At 42.1% G+C, this 19,471-nt stretch overlaps 1 protein-coding gene across 2 annotated transcripts; it reads left to right on the forward strand.

Annotated features, from left to right (window-relative positions):
- The first annotated feature begins 15,458 nt into the window (after positions 1 to 15,458).
- Positions 15,459 to 18,766, forward strand: LOC147446665 (uncharacterized). 2 transcript variants are annotated; one of them, XM_086525858.1, is made up of 7 exons: positions 15,459 to 16,392; positions 16,476 to 16,719; positions 16,902 to 17,131; positions 17,339 to 17,576; positions 17,692 to 17,777; positions 18,078 to 18,181; positions 18,314 to 18,766. In XM_086525858.1, exons 2-7 carry the CDS (start codon positions 16,564 to 16,566, stop codon positions 18,640 to 18,642), a joined length of 1,143 nt encoding a protein of 380 aa, XP_086381984.1. In that variant the 5' UTR covers positions 15,459 to 16,392; positions 16,476 to 16,563; the 3' UTR covers positions 18,643 to 18,766. The 2 variants fall into 2 exon arrangements, with proteins under 2 accessions (XP_086381984.1, XP_086381983.1); XM_086525857.1 differs by having other exon boundaries at positions 15,459 to 16,719.
- Positions 18,767 to 19,471: the final 705 nt, after the last annotated feature.

Consider the following 19,471-nt stretch of genomic DNA (forward strand, 5'->3'; position numbering starts at 1 on the left):
CCGGTTACAAGATCAACTCGAATGACAAAATCGTGGAACTGCAAGTAGACATGGTTTTTAGACCAGTCATGTACCATTTTTTCTTCCCTCTTGAAAGGACGTCCTAAGATCATCTCAGATGACATGTTGTGCTTGGAGAAATCCATAACAATGGTATTTCTTATTTTGTGTCCAAAGACCTTGATCTTGAGATCTTCTGGCATCCCAATAGGCTTAACAATAGTCCCATTGGCCATCTTTACCACTATGTGTATGGTCCCAAGGTGAGGTCTTCCCATAGTTTCCCGGAAATGTTTAGTCACAATGCTAACCCCAGATTCACCATCAAGGATTCCCTTCATAATTAATCCCTTGGTAGTGACTGGTATGGTCGCATTGGATTCATCACCTTCAAAGTATTGTCCCAACTTGTTAACAGGTATTTCAACAACAGAGTTTTCATCTAGGTTGGGTTGTGGATCTAAATGTTCCTCCTCTATTGGCATCTCCCTAGCTCCATCCATCTGTGAAAATTGTGGTAGCCCGACTTTCAGTTCTCCATTGAGGAAAGCTCGAAGAGCTAAGAATAGCTCGGGGTCTCCATATAGTTTGGACATGATGGTGGTTCTAACTTTTGAAGCCATGAAATCCATCAATTTGGCAAGATTTAACGACACTTTTTGGGCTTCAGTCCCTTGACGTGGGGAAGATGGAAACTCCATTGCTTCGATAGGGTTAGGTAATCCCTCTATAAACATTCTCTCCAACAAGAAGGGAGTACGCCCACTTTCCCATTACTTGAAGTCACTTTCTTCTTGGATGACACTAGGTATGGCTAGTGGTCTATGGACTTTGTGAGGTTGCTGTTGCGTAGGGAACACTGTGTCTGAAATTTGGATCTGTCTAGGTGCTGGCTCTAGATCACTTTAGGTCTCTTCTACCAAACTCCTTAATTGCTGGACTTGCTCAATCTCCTTTGTAGGGTTTGGGTAAGTTCATACCTTCTTCTTGGGTCCTGGCCATTGTGGCTCATGACTATCTTTATTGTTTTTTTCTTTCCTAGTGGTTGTTTTAGCCTCCATGGTTTCACTCAAATCAGAATCCTCTTCAACGTTGTTCAAATATACGGGGTTGTCACCAGTCCCTATGTTGGTCTTCAAACTAGGTTCAGACTTTGCTACTTTTTGCGATCTCTTCCTTCGTGTTTTCCTCTTCTTCTGAAATTGGGCAATTGATGCTATGTCTCTTTCTTCAAGAATATAATTTTGGTTTTGGAGCATCGATCGTGTGAGTACATTTACTAGTAATTGCTTGACTTGCCTTATCTCCTTTGTAGGGTTTGGGTAACTTCCTATCTTCTTCTTGGGTCCTGGCCATTGTGGCTCATGACTATCTTTCTTGTTTTTTTCTTTCCTAGTGTTGTTTTAGTCTCCATGGTTTCACTCAAATCAGAATCCTCTTCAGTGTTGTTCAAATATACGGGGTTGTCACCACTCCCTATGTTGGTCTTCAAACTGGGGCCAGACTTTGCTTCCTTTTGTGATCTCTTCCTTCGTGTTTTCTTCTTCTTCTGAGATTGGGCAATTGATGTTGTGTCTCTTTCTTCAAGAATATAATTTTGGTTTTGGAGCATCGATCGTGTGACTACATTTACTAGTACCACAGGCGTACTTTGTGTTGGCTCCTTAGTAACCTCAATTAAATTTAATGACATTATCTTTGGCACATTTGGATTATTAGGACATTGGCATTGTAGTTGTGCTTCCTTGATTAGTTTGCATCAGTGTGGCATTCTTTTGTAATCTAATAGGACATTTGGCTACACAATGTGGACCTCCACACTCATAGCATTAAAGAGGTGGTCTCTTGGCAGTGTAATTGATATTTTGGCCTCTTGCTGCCGCAAGAGCATCTAATTGATACATAGGTTTGACTTGTTCCCAATAGTCCTCCATGTAGTATTGTGGACTTTCCTCAAGTGCATCAATCCCATAGGCAATATTAGGGTCTATATCTTCCTCACAGCCTTCCAAACCAACAATAGATGTCTCACAACCCACTTGGTTCACAAAAGTGATTCTCAAATGTGGTGGTTGTAGTCCTAGCACTGGAGGTGGTAAGGGTGTTGTTTGAACAACATTTTGAGCCCTAGGGACCATGTGTTGTGACATTTGTTCACGGGGTGGGGTCGGCATCAATGCATGCACTCGAGGTGTGTTCGTCCATGCTAAGGTTGGTCTATTGGGTTGTCATTGCACGTTGAAATACTATGCAATCCTTAGCTTGATGACCATACCTCCCACAGGCATTGCAATTCCCATTAAAGTTTACTCTAAAAGTAGGGCATTCACTGGTCCTATGTGGACCATAGCAAACTAAGCACCATTGTTGCTCCCTTCTTGGATACATATGATTGTTTTGCGGAGTACGATTGTCTCTAAGACTCTCTTGAATAGCCTTGGTGAAATCTACTAAAGTCATCTCATATATCTTTGGCTCCTTTAGGATTTAGGGTCATTGGTTGATGCCCCGATGCTTGTGATCTAGTAGATTTAGGCTCAACGGACACTCTTTATCCTTAAATCATTAAATTATAGCAACGCCAAGAGAAGCTCCACAAAAAATCATCTCAAAGTGAGACGGAGGAAGCGAATGATGGATGGAAGTAAAGTGATCATATCTATGGAAACAAAAAGAGGTTGTGATCAAGTTACTAGACAACTTTGAATGGATGAATTTGGAGCTTTATCTATCCATGATGATAAGAGTCAAGCTGAACGAGATTGGCTTCTTTCTGAATTTAGATCTGGAAATAGCCCTATAATGACATCAATAGAGGTTGCAGCTCAGGGTTTGGATGTGAAGGACATAAAGCACAAGAAAGAAAAATGACAACAAAGTCCGCACCGACATTGACAATAAGGTCATGTCAGGGACGCAAGGAACTTGGAGGGGGGGAGTGTTGACCCATGGGTCAAAAACACGACATAACTCAATTTCCATACCAAAGTTTTATTTTTTGAGAGTTATGAAATGATGTGGATTATGGTTAAAAACATCATTTATAATGAGTAGTTATTCTAGTTGTAGAAGCCGGGGTGCAATGGCACTTCCAGATTGTAAATACAAAGCCATTTGACCCCTTGAACTCTATTTTGGTTAACCTATGGTAGCCTTAGTATATAAGGTACCTAGATCATTTTGTAAAGAGAACTTAATCATAATCAAAGTTTTAAGTTGTCATTGACCATGTATGAGAGAGAAAGAGAGAGAGCGTGAGCTTCATCATGACGTTACTCCCTCCTCACTCATCGCATTGGAGATTCAAATGCACCATCACAATTGGCTTGGAGAGAGTTACACAACAATGCCAAGCATTTCTCGCGAGCCAGAGCACGTGTGCTAACACATCTATGAGCTATTTGTGGTTGTAAGTGTATCAAACGATGTCTGTTTTCTGCATGCAAGTATTCATTATAATCGTGGTGACACTGGGTAGCTCCTGCAACAAAGGTGGTCGTTGATCTCTCTCTCTCTCTCTCTCTCTCTCTCTCTCTCTCTCTCTCTCTCTCTCTCTCTCTCTCTCTCTCTCTCTCTCTCTCTCTCTGTGTGTGTGTGTGTGTGTGTGTGTGTGTGTGTGTGTGTGTGTGTGTGTGTGTGTGTGTGTGTGTGTGTGTGTGTGTGGCTCAACAAAAAACCCCTAGCATGCCCGATCAAGGCCTTCTATATATTAAGCGTAGGCCCGCCAGGCTTTAGGGTTTTCTCGACGGGCCCACAGGGAAAATGCAAAAGCCCGGGAGGACCTGTAGGGAAAATACAAAATCCCGGCGGGCTTTTTGTGGGTTTCCAGGTCGGCTTGTTTGTGATCACGTTAAATATGTCAACAACACCTTGTGATCACACAAATTTTTTGGTAATCATGTAAATATTAAATCCCTGGTGATGGAGGCAATTGAAAATAGCAAGGTAAAAGGTAAAGCAAGTGATCGTAACAAACCATCTTCGAAGATGCTTGCAAAGGAGGCGGAGCCCAAAGAGGAGAAGATGTCTAGCCAAGAAGAGGCTTCGTTGGCCCTCCTATGTCTCCAAGGTGAGCCTCCTTTGGAAGAAGTTGACCAAGACCTAGAAGGGGAGGATGTCGAAGATGAGATCCTAGAGCTTCTCTTGCGCACCCTTGCATCCAATTATAGTGGATGGTCAAGAACTTCTCTTCCTTGAAGACATTACCCACTCCCTTACAGGACGAAGCCCTCTTTTTTCTTGCAATATATGTTGGGGTTTGTGATACAAAGAACCGCAGTCTGAAGACCAAGTTCCAAGTGGACTACTCCTCTACTCCCCTCATCAACACGCTAGCCTTGCCAAGGGGACATAGTTCCATGGATGCCCTTGTGGAAGCAACTCTACAAACCATTGGTGAGGATAAATATTTCTATGAGAGTGTTCTCGAGAGTATCTTCGCTCCCCACAAACGTCTCATGTGCTCGAGCGCACTGATGTTGGCATAATTGACATAACAAGAACCTTTGCAAGCAAGATGATGCAACACTAGCTAGTACTTCATTCTTATCAATTCTCATTGTTGTTTCTTAGAATCATAATCCGACATTGTTTCCTTGCATTCCGCTTTGGAGATGGATCGATTTTCCCAACAGAAAGGTGGATCTCGCACGGAGGGTGACCAAAGGATGTTGCCATGTGGCATTATCTCCCAAGCTTCAATGAAGAGATGATCCGGGTTATCCACAACAACTATAGAGGCTATGCATCAGTGAAGATGTACAAGGGTAGAGTGCTAAGCTGTGTTTTGTCCAAGTTTCCTATAGCCCTAAATGCCCATAGATGTATTCTTGTAAACAAAGAGGCAGCAATCCATAGTTTTGGTGAGAAAGGGGCCCGAAGCCTTTTAGGATATTGTGGCCTTTGCCTCGAGCAAGGAATAACAAGCAAGGAAGATATTCTATCACGCGTTGGTGAAAAACTAGCTTTAAGGAGCTTAGGTCAAGATGCTTTCAATGAGCTTGTAAAAAGGCTATCTTAGCCACGTGCATTGCACGTGGCTAAGATGTATCTTTGAAATTAATGAAGTTATCAGCTTGCTCGATGTATCTTTGAAATTAATGAAGTTATCAGCTTGAGTGAAGTTTTGTCTTGATCCATGTGCATCACGAGCAATTTGTGTACTAACATGATGTTTTCTTTCCCATCTCGAGCCCCATGTGCCGTATAAACCCCATCGCCCTGCACATGGTAGAAAATTGACCAGTTAGGTGGCCCCGTGTGCCATGAAGCGACTTTTGGCAATTTGACCGGATCAAACTGCCAAAAGTTGCCCCGTCGCATACGGGGCCATGGAACGAGTTGATTTTCCGCCATGTGCACGATGACGGGGTTCATACGGATGGTGGGGCTTGGGATGGGCACCACATGAGCTGTATTTGCTACTTGCCAGATAACACGGATCTCGCGAGCGTAAAACATTTGTTTTGAGCACCTTGCAGATTCAATGCGCGTCACGAGCAATTTTCATACCAACATGATGTTTTATTGCCCATCCCAAGCCCCATGGGTTGTATGAATCATGTCGTCATGCACATGGCGGTAAATCAACTTGTTCCTGGCCTCGTGTGCCACGGAGTGACTTTTGGCAGTTTGACACGATCAAACTGCCAAAAGTCACTTCCTGGCACACGGGGTCACAAAGCAGGTCGATTTTTTTCCATGTGCATGGCGATGGACTTCATACGGCCTGTGGGCTTGGAATGGGCACCACATGAGCTGTATTTGCTACTTGCCAGATAAGACGAATCCCACAAACGTAGAAACATTTGTTCTAAGCACCTTGTGGATTCAATGTGCGTCACGAGGAATTTGCGTACTAACATGGTGTTTTCTTGCCCATTCCGAGCCCCACGTGATGTATGAACCTCGTTGCCATGCACATGGCGGAATATCGAGCCACTCTGTGGCCCTGTGTGCCATGGAGCGACTTTTGGCAGGTTTCGCTCAGCACACGGGGCCACGGAATGACTCGATATTGCACGGCGACGAGGTTCATACAGCCCGTGGGGCTCAATATGGGCCACGTTAGTTGATATTTCTACTTTCTAGTCCATACACAAAGGTGAAGTGCTAAGCTCATATCTGAGGGCTTAGTAGTCACATGCTTAGCATGGGCCATTGCCAAAACCATGTCTTGAAAGAGGGATATAATAATATCATCCACTGCTTGCTGCAATGCACCTAGTGCCGCTTCTTTCACCCTTGTTACATTGTCTGAGTACTCATCCATAATCTCTTTCACGAGCCGGGAAATTGGGGCCTTAGGGATGATAAGTTGTGTACTGCGGATTTCAAGCAATGCACGTGTCAGGTCTCCAGCGACACCTCTTCTTGAGAGGTGGTGGTGGTGGTGGAGGCTGGGCAGTGCGAGCCCAGAAGAGGAGGCATTATCATTGTGGTACTTCTTGCACCTCTCATCACTCTGGTTGGCCTCCTCTATAGTTTTTGGAGGATTCTTTCTCTTCTTCACCGTCTTCCCTCTTGGTGCATGACTACTTTCACCCGCTGCTTTAGCTAGGGTTTGTTTGGCCTTCTTTAGACTCTTCTGGGGTGGCTTATTGGGGCTCTTTTGTGTGGCCTTCCGATGGCCCTTTCCTCCTCCGCTCTTATTTTTGCTTCTTCTCTCTCCCTTGCAAAGAGGCTTCTCTCTCCCATCCTTGCCCTCCGTCATTCTTCTTCCATCCTCCATGCGTTGCTCAAGAACTTCTCATAGATTTCTTGAATCATGCTATTACAAACCTTCTCTATGAGATCGATCACCTGCTCATCCGTGTGAGTAGTGGTGAATTTTTGTTAGGCCTCTAGTCCTGGTGTCTCTTCTACTTTGTACTGACCTCTGTGCTCAAGACCTTCTCTATGAGATTGATCACCTGCTCATCCGTGTGAGTAGTAGAGAATTTGTGTTAGGCCTCTAGTCCTGGCGTCTCTTCTACTTTGTACTGACCTCTGTGCTCAAGACCTCTTGAATCATGCTATTACAAACCTTCTCTATGAGATCGACCACCTGCTCATCCGTGAGTAGTTGCGAATTTGTGTTAGGCCTCTAGTCCTAGCGTCTCTTCTACTTTGTACTGACCTATGTGCTCAAGACCTCAACATTCTTGTCGTGTATGTATCATCATTCTTGGAGAATCTTGTAAGTCCTCTCTGATTCTGAATTAGATACTTCACTTCCTCTTCGTCAAAATATTGCATTCTCACCCTTTGCATATCTTGTTGAGCCCGATCAAAGTTTGTTTGCTCTTGGTGCTCCTCTTGGGCACAAGCGCTCTGCATCTTTGTTCAACTGCTGTAGCAACTCGATGTTTGGTATCGTTGACCTATGCACATGCGAGAGTGAATTAAGACTATCAAAGAACTGTTGAAGTCTGATGTTCTCCAAGTTCTTAGGAAACCTTTGCCTAATAGTGTGACCTTTCCATCCCTTGATTTCTCCAGAGCCAAGGGACCCATACTCGTCAAGAAAGTATGGACCGTGGGCGAGCAAGATGTGTATGTAATGTGTGATATGGGTTTTGCCCCATGTTTTGACCATTAGCTCTGTGAATTTATTAATAGACACCTTGAATGATTGTATCTAATCTTCACTAAGGTGCGGTCTCTCAAGAAGCCTCATCACCTTATTGCATGCTTCCCACACACACACTCCCTTTAGCCCTATTGCTGCCTCATTTTGCCAAGGTAGGTTGTTATGTCACACACCTGCTTCCATATCTAAACAGGAGTATGGCTTTGAGCCTCACCATGGTTTGAAAGAAAGTGTCTTGCCTTTGCCCCACCCATACATATCTTTTTAGGGTTATCATGTGTGGATGTTGGGTTTTTGCGGTCCTTTGCGAGGGTTACTGCACCGGGGTGAAGCCCAACCAATGACAAAGTCATTTCAAGTGCGCAAATGTACTCCTCTTTGCCGTGATGCTGGCTCCATGTTCCATGCATAATTTATGTGGAGCATTAGCAACTTGTCCAAGATTCTATGTCTCAAATGCATGGAACACACATGCACTCGATTAAGGGGGATTGAAAGAATGGGATACCAATCTGGATCCTCCTCTACACGAGATGGTGGCTTTCTTTGGTCGCATGTCATGATGCCATTGAACCACACACTTGCCTTTTGATTATTGTTCGGGCTCTCAACCCCTGCTTGCTTGCAGACTTTTGATCTTTTGACCCATGTTCCCTTCCCCAATGCATCCTTAGGCATCTTTGCATGGCAATAGAAAATGCATAGAAATAAAGTATTTGCACTGCCCTTAGTGTGCCCAACATAAATTTTAGGGTCTTCAAGTTGCGACCAAGGTGCCACTCTATTTCAAAGCTGCCAATGCTAGGGACATTGAGGAGTTTCCCATTTCATTGTCAATCTATTGCCTCTTGAATACTTGAACGGTTGAAATACCATCTCAAACTGTCATGGTCCTCGTGTGGGAGTGCCCATGCCGCTTGCCACCATATGTTCTTCTCTGATTGCACCCTTTTAAAAATCTTGCCTCTGCCGCCTCCTACCAAGCGACTCAGTCGCCTCTTCACAGTCTAACCCCTTTCCCACCAGTGCCCTTCTCATGAGTGTGAGGCTTGTGCGCTCCACCCTCTGACCTTTGACAACCTGACATTCATCTGATTTCAACACAAATATATCTTTTCCACATGTCTCCTCTATTGTGATATCGTAATATTGGATCATAGCTCATTGCAGGGCTTTTACTTCAACATGAACATTGTTAACCTGTTGTAAAAAAAACTCTTTGAGGACATTGGCATGTTTCCATCCACCCACTTGTACATGCCTAGCGGGTTGTAACGTCATTGTTTGCGGTTTCTCTTGCCATAGACATACTCTGTGGGGTTGGTAACATTGATCAAGCCATTTCATTGCTGCATATACGCCCTGTTATGCATGTATACAATGTTTTGTACCCCTTATCATTCATCTCGGATGAGTTGCACACTATAAGCATGTTGCAAGGGGGGTTTTTATATTCTCAAACTCCTTTAGCAGTAGTTTTTGAAGGGATTGCCGCAATGTAGCATGTGTGGGATCAAAGATCATATTCAAAATGTCTCACGTACCAAAGTATGGACGCCTTGACCGACTCCTCGGTATTGTTGCAACCTAGAATTTCTTCCACGCATTCTTTGCAAAAAGAAAATAGAAAAGGATTCAATTACTAAACTCTAGATTACTCGATACTGTTGCAAACTAGAATTTCTTCCACACATTCTCTACAAAAATCAAATAGAGGAGGAAAAGGTTGAAATGGCCAAGGTTCCTTATGCATTTGTTGTTGGTAGCCTGATGCATGCCATGATTTCTACACGTCTAAACATTGCATTTACAAAGGGGGTAGTAAGTAGATATACGTCTACTAATATTGGTCAAAAGCATTGGGAGGCAATGAAAGGAGTGATGAGAAATTTGAGTGCTAAAAAGAACAAACGGTTATGTTTTGAAAACAAGGAGGCATGTGTAAAAGGATACAAAAATGCTAATTATGCAGGGAATGTGGACAATAGAAGGTCCAATAGTGGCTATGTTTTCACATTTTCTAGGGGGTCCAATATCATGGAGATCTCATTTGCAAGATTGCATTGCTCAATCAACCACTGAGGTAGAATATATGGCTGCCTTTGAATTTTGCAAAGAAGCTATTTGTCTTGCTCATCTAATGGGAGATTTTGGTGTTAATGCTAATATTCCAATATTGCATTGTGATAGTCAAAGTGCTATTTAGCTAGCACAAAATCGTGTGTTTCATGCAAAGGCAAAGCACATCGATATCATGTATCAATTCAATCGGGAGATTGAGGACAAGTAAATCTAGTTACCTGGTCATGGTGCACACACATGGCAACTATGCTAACCTTCTCATGAAGGGTTTACCTCCTGAGCGTTTTGCATACTATCGTGACTTGATGGGCATTTGGTATAGCCATTATATTGTACTTACCCTTTTCTCCTCTTATTAGCACATTGGCCTTTAAGTAGGAGGTTGTTGGGGATAAATGCCATTAGGCAAATACCATCACAGAATGACCACTCACTAACCCTAATGTCATTCTTTGTTATTGATGATATAGAATAGTAAGGAGCTCACACATAGTGTGAGAAGAAGCTTCGCCAGAAAACCCAAGCACACACACTGAGTACGGTTCCACCCAATGTCTCCTCTCTGTCTCTCCTCTTCCCTCCTTACACGCATGCATCCATGCACTGCACACACTCTCAGAAATTTAAATTATTAGAATTCTCACAATCAATCTCAAAGAAACCCACCAACCATCAGATGTTCTTCTTTGATTGGACACTAAAATTTTAAGGGTATTTTTTGCCTTGTCCTCCTCTCTACTATCAAGATCTTTATTCATGAAAGACATTGACCCTGTCTCAAGTTTCCATTTCTTCACAAATTTACTTTCATTTAACTTAATCACAAAAATGACTAGCCCGTTTACCTCATAATGTTGAAGATCACAAAATTTTATCATTGCTCGTTGCTTCAAAGTCCTTAACTCAAAGAAAATGTTATTGAAACAATTGAACTTGAGCTCTTTCTTTTTACCACGGTATATGTCATTGATGTGAAAAGAATCCCCGAGCATCTCCATGTCCCTCAAATTACTTCTAAGATTTTCCTCTTGAGCAACTGATGGATTTGGTAGCAAGGATCCCTTCAATTTTAAATGTTTCGAGTTTCTATCCATGATTTTGAATAGTCGTTGATAACCTTCCCTATTGATTTCAACTTTGTCCATTGTTTGTTGAGCATCATTCTTGTCCAAGGTAAAAGTCTACAAGAATCAATCATTGCATTTATGCTTAGCCTTCTTAAACCTTCCCTTATCCAACATGTTTTGAGCAGGAACAAGTGGAATCACTTCACAAAATGATTGTGATCCACCTTTTATGTTTCCTTGTAAACTGTTTGGATAAACTAGGGATCTAAGTTGAACTAGGGATTTAAGGTGAGTAGGTGATACAAACTTTTAAAAATAAAAGAAGAAGAGAATCATTGTTGATTCTTCTCATGCAATCTCTTAGGAGGAGGTCCCGATTGCAGGGCAGAGAGAGAGAGAGAGAGAGAGAGAGAGAGAGAGAGAGAGAGAGAGAGAGAGAGAGAGAGAGAGAGGTGCTTCAGGAGCTTCTTGTACAGGACGTCATCTCTTGGAGAGGTGCACGACAAAGGACAAGGGGTGAGGGTGGCGGCAAGCGAAGCGGTCGCAGGAGAGCAACCAAAGCAATACTTTTTTTTAATTCAATGGAGTTGCAAGGGGTGAGGGTGGCGGCAAGCGAAGCGGTCGCAGGAGAGCAACCAAAGCAATACTTTTTTTTAAATTTAATGGAGTTTCAACAAAGCAGCTGAGAACGATTGATCGAGTGGTTAGGTGGGGGTGCCAAAAGAGAGGTGCTTCAGGAGCTTCTTGTACAGGACGTCATCTCTTGGAGAGGCGCACGATAGAGGACAAGGGGTGAGGGTGGCGGCAAGCGAAGCGGTCAGGAGAGCAACCAAAGCAATACTTTTTATTCAATGGAGTTGCAACAGAGAAGCTGAGAACGACTGATCGAGTGGTTAGGTGGGGGTGCCAAAAGATGTTTCTTCTATTGGCATGGGTTCGAGTTCTCTCCTCTCTTCCTTTTATGAGGTAAGGGTAGGAGATTACCTTGAGATTGCCTTTAGGTAAGGAAAAGAATCACACGGAATCTTTGACAAAAATGAATATAATAAAAGCGGAGCCAGTAGAGCGCCAATAACCTTACTGGCGTAGGTTGGGTTATTAATGGGTAGATAAAGAAACAATGATTATAACACTAGTTTCTCTAAATAAAGAAGAAATATGCACATAGAGTTGTGAAAAATAAACTAGTTTTAAACAGGGTTTTAACCCATTGCTTTGACTCTTTTGTTTCAATATTCTTCAACTTTCTTTGTCTTTGTCTATTCCCAAGCTTTGTTTTCTTTCTCCTAGATGTATGCAACCATCATTGAAGGTTCTTTATTTCTCCTTGCTTTCTTTAAGTTTTTTTTTCACTTTAGCGAGCCGAGGGGCCATGCAAAGATGCCCGGCCTACACTCGCAAGATGAAGCTTTTGTCACTTATTTTTCCTTGCTTTCTCTAAGATGATGATTGAGAGAATCCTTAAGCTATTGTAACAAATGGTTTTTTAGCTTAAGAAAGTCCCTCTTTACTACAAGATTTTGTGTATACCCTAATAGCCATTTAATGCCATCTCCTACAAATACATAAAGAAATACATAAAGCTTATTGGAAGCTTGAATTTCTTATGTAACATAGACCATTTATTGTTTTACAATTTGGAGTGATAAAAAAATTCTCCAACAAACTTAAAGAATCTCATTAGAAGGTAGTTATACATTTTCTAAAGTACACCAAAGGTACTTTAGATCATGGTATTTTCTTTAGGCATGTTACTAATACTCTACATGGGAATTGTGACTCGAATTGGGATAGAGATTGTGATTCTAGGAAGTCTATGTCAAGTTATTGTTTTTCACTTGGGTTTGGAGGAATTTCTTGGATCGACAAGAAGCAAATAATAGTTGCAAATTTTCAATAGAAGCTGAGTATAAAGCTACTTGCTTTGTGGCTTGTGAATCAGTTTGGCTCATTAGGACTCTTACAAATTTGGGTGTTCCAATGAACATGAGAACAACATGTTATTGTGACAACCAAAGTGCATCACCATTATCAAGAAAACCCTTTTTTACATGCATGCAGAAAGCACATTGAGATTCAATATCCTTATGTTAGAGAGCTTTGTAGAGCTTGAGTATTGCTCCAGTGAAGGCAATTGTGCATATTTCTTCACCAAAGCTTTGGACCAACTACTTGTTGGAGAAATACAAAGGTGGTGAAGCAGATGGGGCACGAGCTGAGAGAGAGACTCGACAAAAATTGTATGTGCATCACAAAATCTCCTCACGTACATTTCTTTGATCGAAATAAACATATACATTGTTTATAAGCCTTGAGGGCTCATGTAATCTTTAACCACTCCCACGTAAATTGATGGTGACCACACACTTGCCAACCATTGGAACGTCTGGTGCATGTCTTGCATGCTCTAAAGGATTTATCCCACCATAATTGGAGGTCTTATTCCAACATTCCCCCTTATAACACTAACTATTGACAATTGCTCACAAATTGACAAGGTCAACACACAAATAGATGAAAAAACCACTTGAAACAGGAGTAGAAGCCTCCCCTGAACAACACCATAGGGGGTGTACGCTTCTCCTTAAAGACGGTATGAATGGATGACATATATAGACTCAACCACAAAGACATACTTGGGTGCAAAACATAAGGATGGCTCAACTCTCCTAACAAAATTTACCCATAGACATATACAGACTGACACGTGCTCTTACCTTATGCACATGCAATGTCTATACCCTTATAAATTTTATTGATTGGACAAAACTGAAAATCTTTGAATGGAAAACATATGTGATGTTCCTACAAAGATAGTAACAAGCCAAAGCATTTGGTGTCAACCAATTTGAGTTGTCACAGTTATCAATTTGAAATCAATCTTCAAATTTTTCATGGTGTAATCCTAGTGTGAAAATTCTATGAACATCATCAAAGATAACACCGGCTGGCTCTCCCACTTCTTGTAAAAAAAATTCAAGTGCTATTACGATGCACATAATCTTGTAGCTTTATCAATATGAAAACTAATGAGGATGAAAAGAAGCTGCCAAGGTTTATCTTTTATTAAAATCAAAAGAAACTTTCCAAATAAATTTGGAGATAATAGGGATTTGGAGGGCAAAACTATGGCCCCAAAACAACGCAATAGGCATTGGTTACGATCAAATTTCAGTATGTGATCAAGCTCAAAGTAGCATGGAGATCAACTTGCACTTTCATTTTGCTTCTGCTACAAGAGAAGGAGCTCTTTGATTGGCCTTGGAGTAACTTAGGATGCCCAAAATCAAACCGAATGTGAATTAGAAAGCTTGCATCGGTGAAACCAGTAGTGACACCTCTTATTGGAGATGAAAACAAGGTTGAGACGAGCCATATGAGAAGAATTAGGCATCATCGCAGAAACAAGTTTTTATATACTTTCCCATGCGCTCATGATGGCCCTCTTGGATGAGTTTTTGTATATGTCAACCCTCCATCCGTTGTGTTTGTAGGCAACCTTTCCCGCATACGTCTCAAGCCGATCGAGTCAGCTATGGCGGTTGAAAGTCAAAGCCGGCTCTGATACCACATTGGAGTACCATAGGGATGAGGAAGCAAATGGAGCTCCAGCTGAGAGAGATTCGGCATAAATTGTTGTGCTGCACAAAAGCTCCTTTTTTCTTTGAGAAAAAGGAGCATATACACGGTTCGTAAGCCTTGTGGACTCGTGCAAACTTTAACCACTCCCATTTAAATTGATGGTGATCATACACTTGCCAACCATTGGAACATGTGGTGCATGTCTTGCATGCTTTAAGAAATTTCTCCCACCATCATCGGAGGTCTTATTCCAACACTATTTCGACATCTTCATCGACTTGTAGTTTGCCCTCGGGCAACCTTGTTCATCTTCTCATGAACATTGAGGGGGATGTTAGTATATACTCAATGCCCAGCTCTTTTTGCACATTTGTGAGGCCCCCATTATGAGGAGAAACAATTAGTGTACATATCTTTGACAGAATTTTGGCTTAAACCCCAAAGTGGTCGTTGTTGTGATCATGTTGGTAGTGAGTTAATTCAAATGACCAACTTTTGGATTTGAAGAATATTTGTAGGGAATATTCTCTCCAAAGCTATATCATGTGCATAGTATTTTACTAACGAACGATTGATTGGTGTTGGTTGGCGGTCATGGCCATTGCTAGCAGACGATGCACAATTAAGACCCCTACCCAAATTGCCCATGTTGTATAGACTAACCTAACAACCTTGCTCAACACTATTAATAGAGGCCATTGCCATGAGCGAAAACATTCAAGGTTGTGGTATACAACCCCTGATGTTGATACACTCTATTTTTAAGGTGTCTATGTCGCCATTCAAACTCTACCGTGAGAGTGGGTAGGTGGACAACACCATCACATTGTATTAAATTGTTAGTCAAAATTTGTTGATTCCCTTCATTGTTTAGATATGTACTTTCCCTACTACAAAATCCCACTTTGCTATTATTTTATATTACACAAATATTGGTTGTTATATAAGCACAACAAAGGAAGCAGCATAGACACATGACAAATGCATGTTTCTCACCCCAAATTGACCAATGTTTCACACTTACAAGTTACAGTAATGCACATTGCTTTGATTGTGTATTTCTCTAGTGAGTGGAGGATGTGGACACATGTGGACATCATTGAGTCATTAAAAGACTTTTTAAATGGTCAGTGGGCAAGCCATTGAAGCTTGGGAATTCTGCACATGTATATGTTAGATGAGATGAGAGCCGAAAAGGCCGCAGTTGCATCCTTGTTGATTACAACTTGGCAGGTGCTGAGCTACACCTGCGTGCTCTTTCAGCTGTGGGCTTTTTCCTCTCTCTCTCTCTCTCTCTCTCTCTCTCTCTCTCTCTCTCACACACACACACACACACACACACACACACACACACACACAAGAGCCACGCACAGTTATTGTGCGGTTGCCCTGCCTGTTGATTTTTCCCCACCTGTGAGGAATGCAATGAGCAATGCGGGTTCTTTACCGCCATGAAGATGGAGTTTGAGCTTTCTAAAGCTTTCGTGTGCTACCCTTTCTCGCCCTCATCATGATTCATGTGGATTGTGTAGTGGCCTCTCAGGTCCCTAGCAGAGCGGCATGTGTGCAAAGCAGATGGGCTCTCTGCAATCTTTTGATGGTTCACATGCCACTTGAAAATATCTGCTCCGATGATTGCATGTCAATTTCCAAACTTTTGGATGTAAATTTATGACACAAATTCTGGCGTCTTTTTGAGCGTTTGGATCTCCCATCACCAGATGTCAGAAATGAATGCAGAGATAAAGCGATGAGCATTATCGATGCCGAACATGTAAAGAGAAAAGGGAAGCTTCAAGCTCCTTTGAATGACCTGTTTTCTTGTCTAAGTTTATTGGTGGCATGTGGGTATGAAAGAGAAGTGCACTCATGGTGACTCCGATTCTGGGTATACCATGGGGTAGCGTTGGCAGTAATGGGTTGGTCCATGACAAGCAAGGCAGAATACAAGAGTTATGGGATGAGGGTGAGCTTTTGCCAAAAAGATATGGGCATGCAGTAGGAAATTTCAATTCCCAATGCCTGCATTAAAATGATTGAAGGAGATATGGGAAAGTAGGGCAGAATTGATGCCATTCTTCCATAATGGGGGTATATTCACCATAGCTCTCTCTGTAACCAGTTCTTGGAGGGCTTTTTAAGAACTGTCACTTCACTCTACTGTTGGTCTGCAGGCTGAAGCCTCCTCTTGATCCCCTTCTTGAGAAAGGTCTTTGCCAAGAACTCGACAAGACTGCTCTTACCTTATCTTCATGCTTACATATGAAACATATGCAATACTACACTACGAGTCTCTTCATGGATGAGCGAATGCCCACATCCTCGCCACTCACGCAAGGCCCATTGCTCAGGAGGTCTAATCTTGATTGCTTCCTGGACCATACAACTCCCACCTTACAATGCCACTGTCATCTTCAGGTACAGATGACTGCGTAACTGCATCGTTGTTGATCCATTTTAAGGGGCTAGTGTACTTAATATGAGTGGCTTGTGTTGCCTATACTTGCACATGTACATGTGGATCTATTAAAGCTTGAGATACAATGTGTAATTATTTGAGTTCTCTGACATCCTCTTGTTTTCCTTTATTGGTGGCTCAGAGGAATTTGTGTCTGGGTGATGCTTATACTGCTCGGACGGATTGTTGCAAGGGCATGCCTTCATTTAGTTTAAGTGATCTCTGGATGTCATTCGATGAATGGAGTGCCTATGGAGTGGGGGTCCCTCTTGTCTTACCATGTGGGGAGACCATAGTACAGTACTATGTACCGTATCTTTCTGCAGTACAGATTTACTTGCAAACTGGCTATAGCTTCTCTCCAAATAAGAGGTAAGATCCTTTTGTGTCTGATATGTGCCGCACTGCCATGGATTGCATTTATGTCAGATCATCTTGTATATGAATATATATTTGAGTGAATTTTTTGTTCATTTTCTGCACATGGCATATGATAGCAACTATGTGTAGACGACTCGAACAATTGATGTGAACTCGGACATGTTCTTCTCGCCTGACTTAGAAGCTATGTTTCTCCAGGAGGCAAGGTGATGACAGTGATTGGAGTGATGTGAGTGATGGAAGGGAAAGTAGCAATGATGCTGGAAGTGACAACGAGACAACGCTTAGAATTAAATCTGACCAGTGGGACAGTTCAAGCTGTGTCTCTTTTGAAAGGCTCAGTTATGATTCTGTATCAAGTGAGGGACCGCCTGATCTTTTCTTTGAGTATTTTGAAAGGGGTTCGCCTTACAATCGAGCCCCGCTTGCAGGAAAGGTATGCCCATGGTTATGCACTTTCCTTGGTAAGGCCCTTGTTTATATACTTGTGGGAGATGTCTTGTCTGCTAAGATTACTCCATTTGATTTTCCACATTTAATTCTTGTTGTAGATCAGTGAGCTGGCTGCTGATGCTCCCCATTTGTTTACTTTAAATAGCAATGAGTTGCTACCGGCCAGTTGGTTCTCGGTCGCGTGGTATGCGGATCCTTAGCCCCACTTGGTCTCTTGGAATATTTTTAATCAATCATAAAATGATGTATTAATAATGATTGAAGATTGCATATAATTTAAGGCTTTCAATTCTTATCTCTAATTTTAATAAGCTGGATGCTTTCTCTAGATTGCATGTATTCAACTCTTTCCATTTTTATCTATATTCTTCATTAATTCTCTCTAATAGTGGCTCGCGGGTTCAATCCCTAGATGAGTAGTTGGTGTTGTTGGAAGCCCTTGAAATACCGAACCGATTGAATGGCCCATCCACTGGATTTGCAGGTATCCAATTTATCGGATTCCTATGGGAAGTACGATGAGCGACTTGTCGACATGCTTTCTCACCTTCCATGCTCTGTGGACCCCTCCAATCTGGCAAGGACAAAGTGGGTAACTTCAAGACTCTGTGAATTGTCATTAGCAGGAGGCAATGCTTTTTGCAAGTAATTATGTCATCATTTTCTGGTAGGATTTTTGCTTCAACATTGTGTAATGTAGTTTATGACCTTTGCCTGTAGATAAGCTCAATAAGGGATTGTTGAGTCCATATGAGCATGGCAACAATGTATGTTTGTTTGATCTGGAACAACAAAGTAGAAAGGAGCAAGAGCAGTGGCTTCGAGGTCGTTTGGCATGGAGGCTCAAGCGGGGGGCATCGACATTGGAGTTGCCTGCATTTGGCATGGCATCATACAAGCTGAATGGACTTTTTGGGGAGTGTACAGGACCCGGAGACAAGCAGCGTGTAGCTGATCTTGCTGCCTCAGCTGATGAGTGGCTGCGACAGCTCCGAGCACAACACCCTGATTTCCAATTTTTCGCCTCTCGGGAGGGCATGATAGTGTAGATAGAGAAAAATGTTTTGGGGTGGGTGAGTGTGAGTGTGTGTGTTTGGGGGGCGATGTATCTGTTGCTCATACAGAATAGTTACTGGGTTTAATGAATTGTTACACTGTGCTGGTATTAGCTTGCTTGCTTGGCTTGGTGATGGCATGACAGAACTAGCAAATGCTCATTGTAGTTGCAATTCAATCATCTTATCAGCAATGTGTGGAAGAGCTTGCAAGCCCTTCATTGAGAAATCTTAAAATCTTTGATCAGAGCAAAAGGAGGGAATGATGATCCTTGAAAATTTATATATAAAAAACAGTATAAATGTTTGAAAATATGTGGGTAGAAGTGTCAAATCCTATGTTAAAGCCTTAGAGAAAGTGCTCATCTTTATAAAAATTAGTGTCTCCAGATCGGCCTACCTACCGGCATTGTAGTGAGGTACCCCACAAGGCTAGTAGACTTTTGGATGTCCAACCTTGCAAGGATGAAATACAAATCTGCAATGAAGTTTTGTCTATCCACAATTCTCCAATTTTAGCTTAAAATAAAAGTGTTGCCTTGGAACATTGGAAATACATATAGCAAGTACCGAAAGGGCCTATCAATTTGATACCAAATAAATTCAGCATGAGTGCTTTATGGAGGCCCTCTCTATCACCCAAGTGTGGTAGATTGGTTATGCCATTTCCCTCTTGAATAACAGGTCTTGAGTTCAACTCTCCTCCTCGAATAGATCTTTAAGGTCTCTTGGGATAGTTTCCTACGACATTAAAATGCTCTTCTTGTTCTCCTTATCGTCCTCGAAATTAACTTTCTATGATAATTGAAAAAATCCCCAACAT

Source organism: Adiantum capillus-veneris, chromosome 12 (assembly GCF_014529385.1).
Source record: "Adiantum capillus-veneris isolate H3 chromosome 12, ASM1452938v2, whole genome shotgun sequence".
Classification (NCBI taxonomy): Eukaryota; Viridiplantae; Streptophyta; class Polypodiopsida; order Polypodiales; family Pteridaceae; genus Adiantum; species Adiantum capillus-veneris.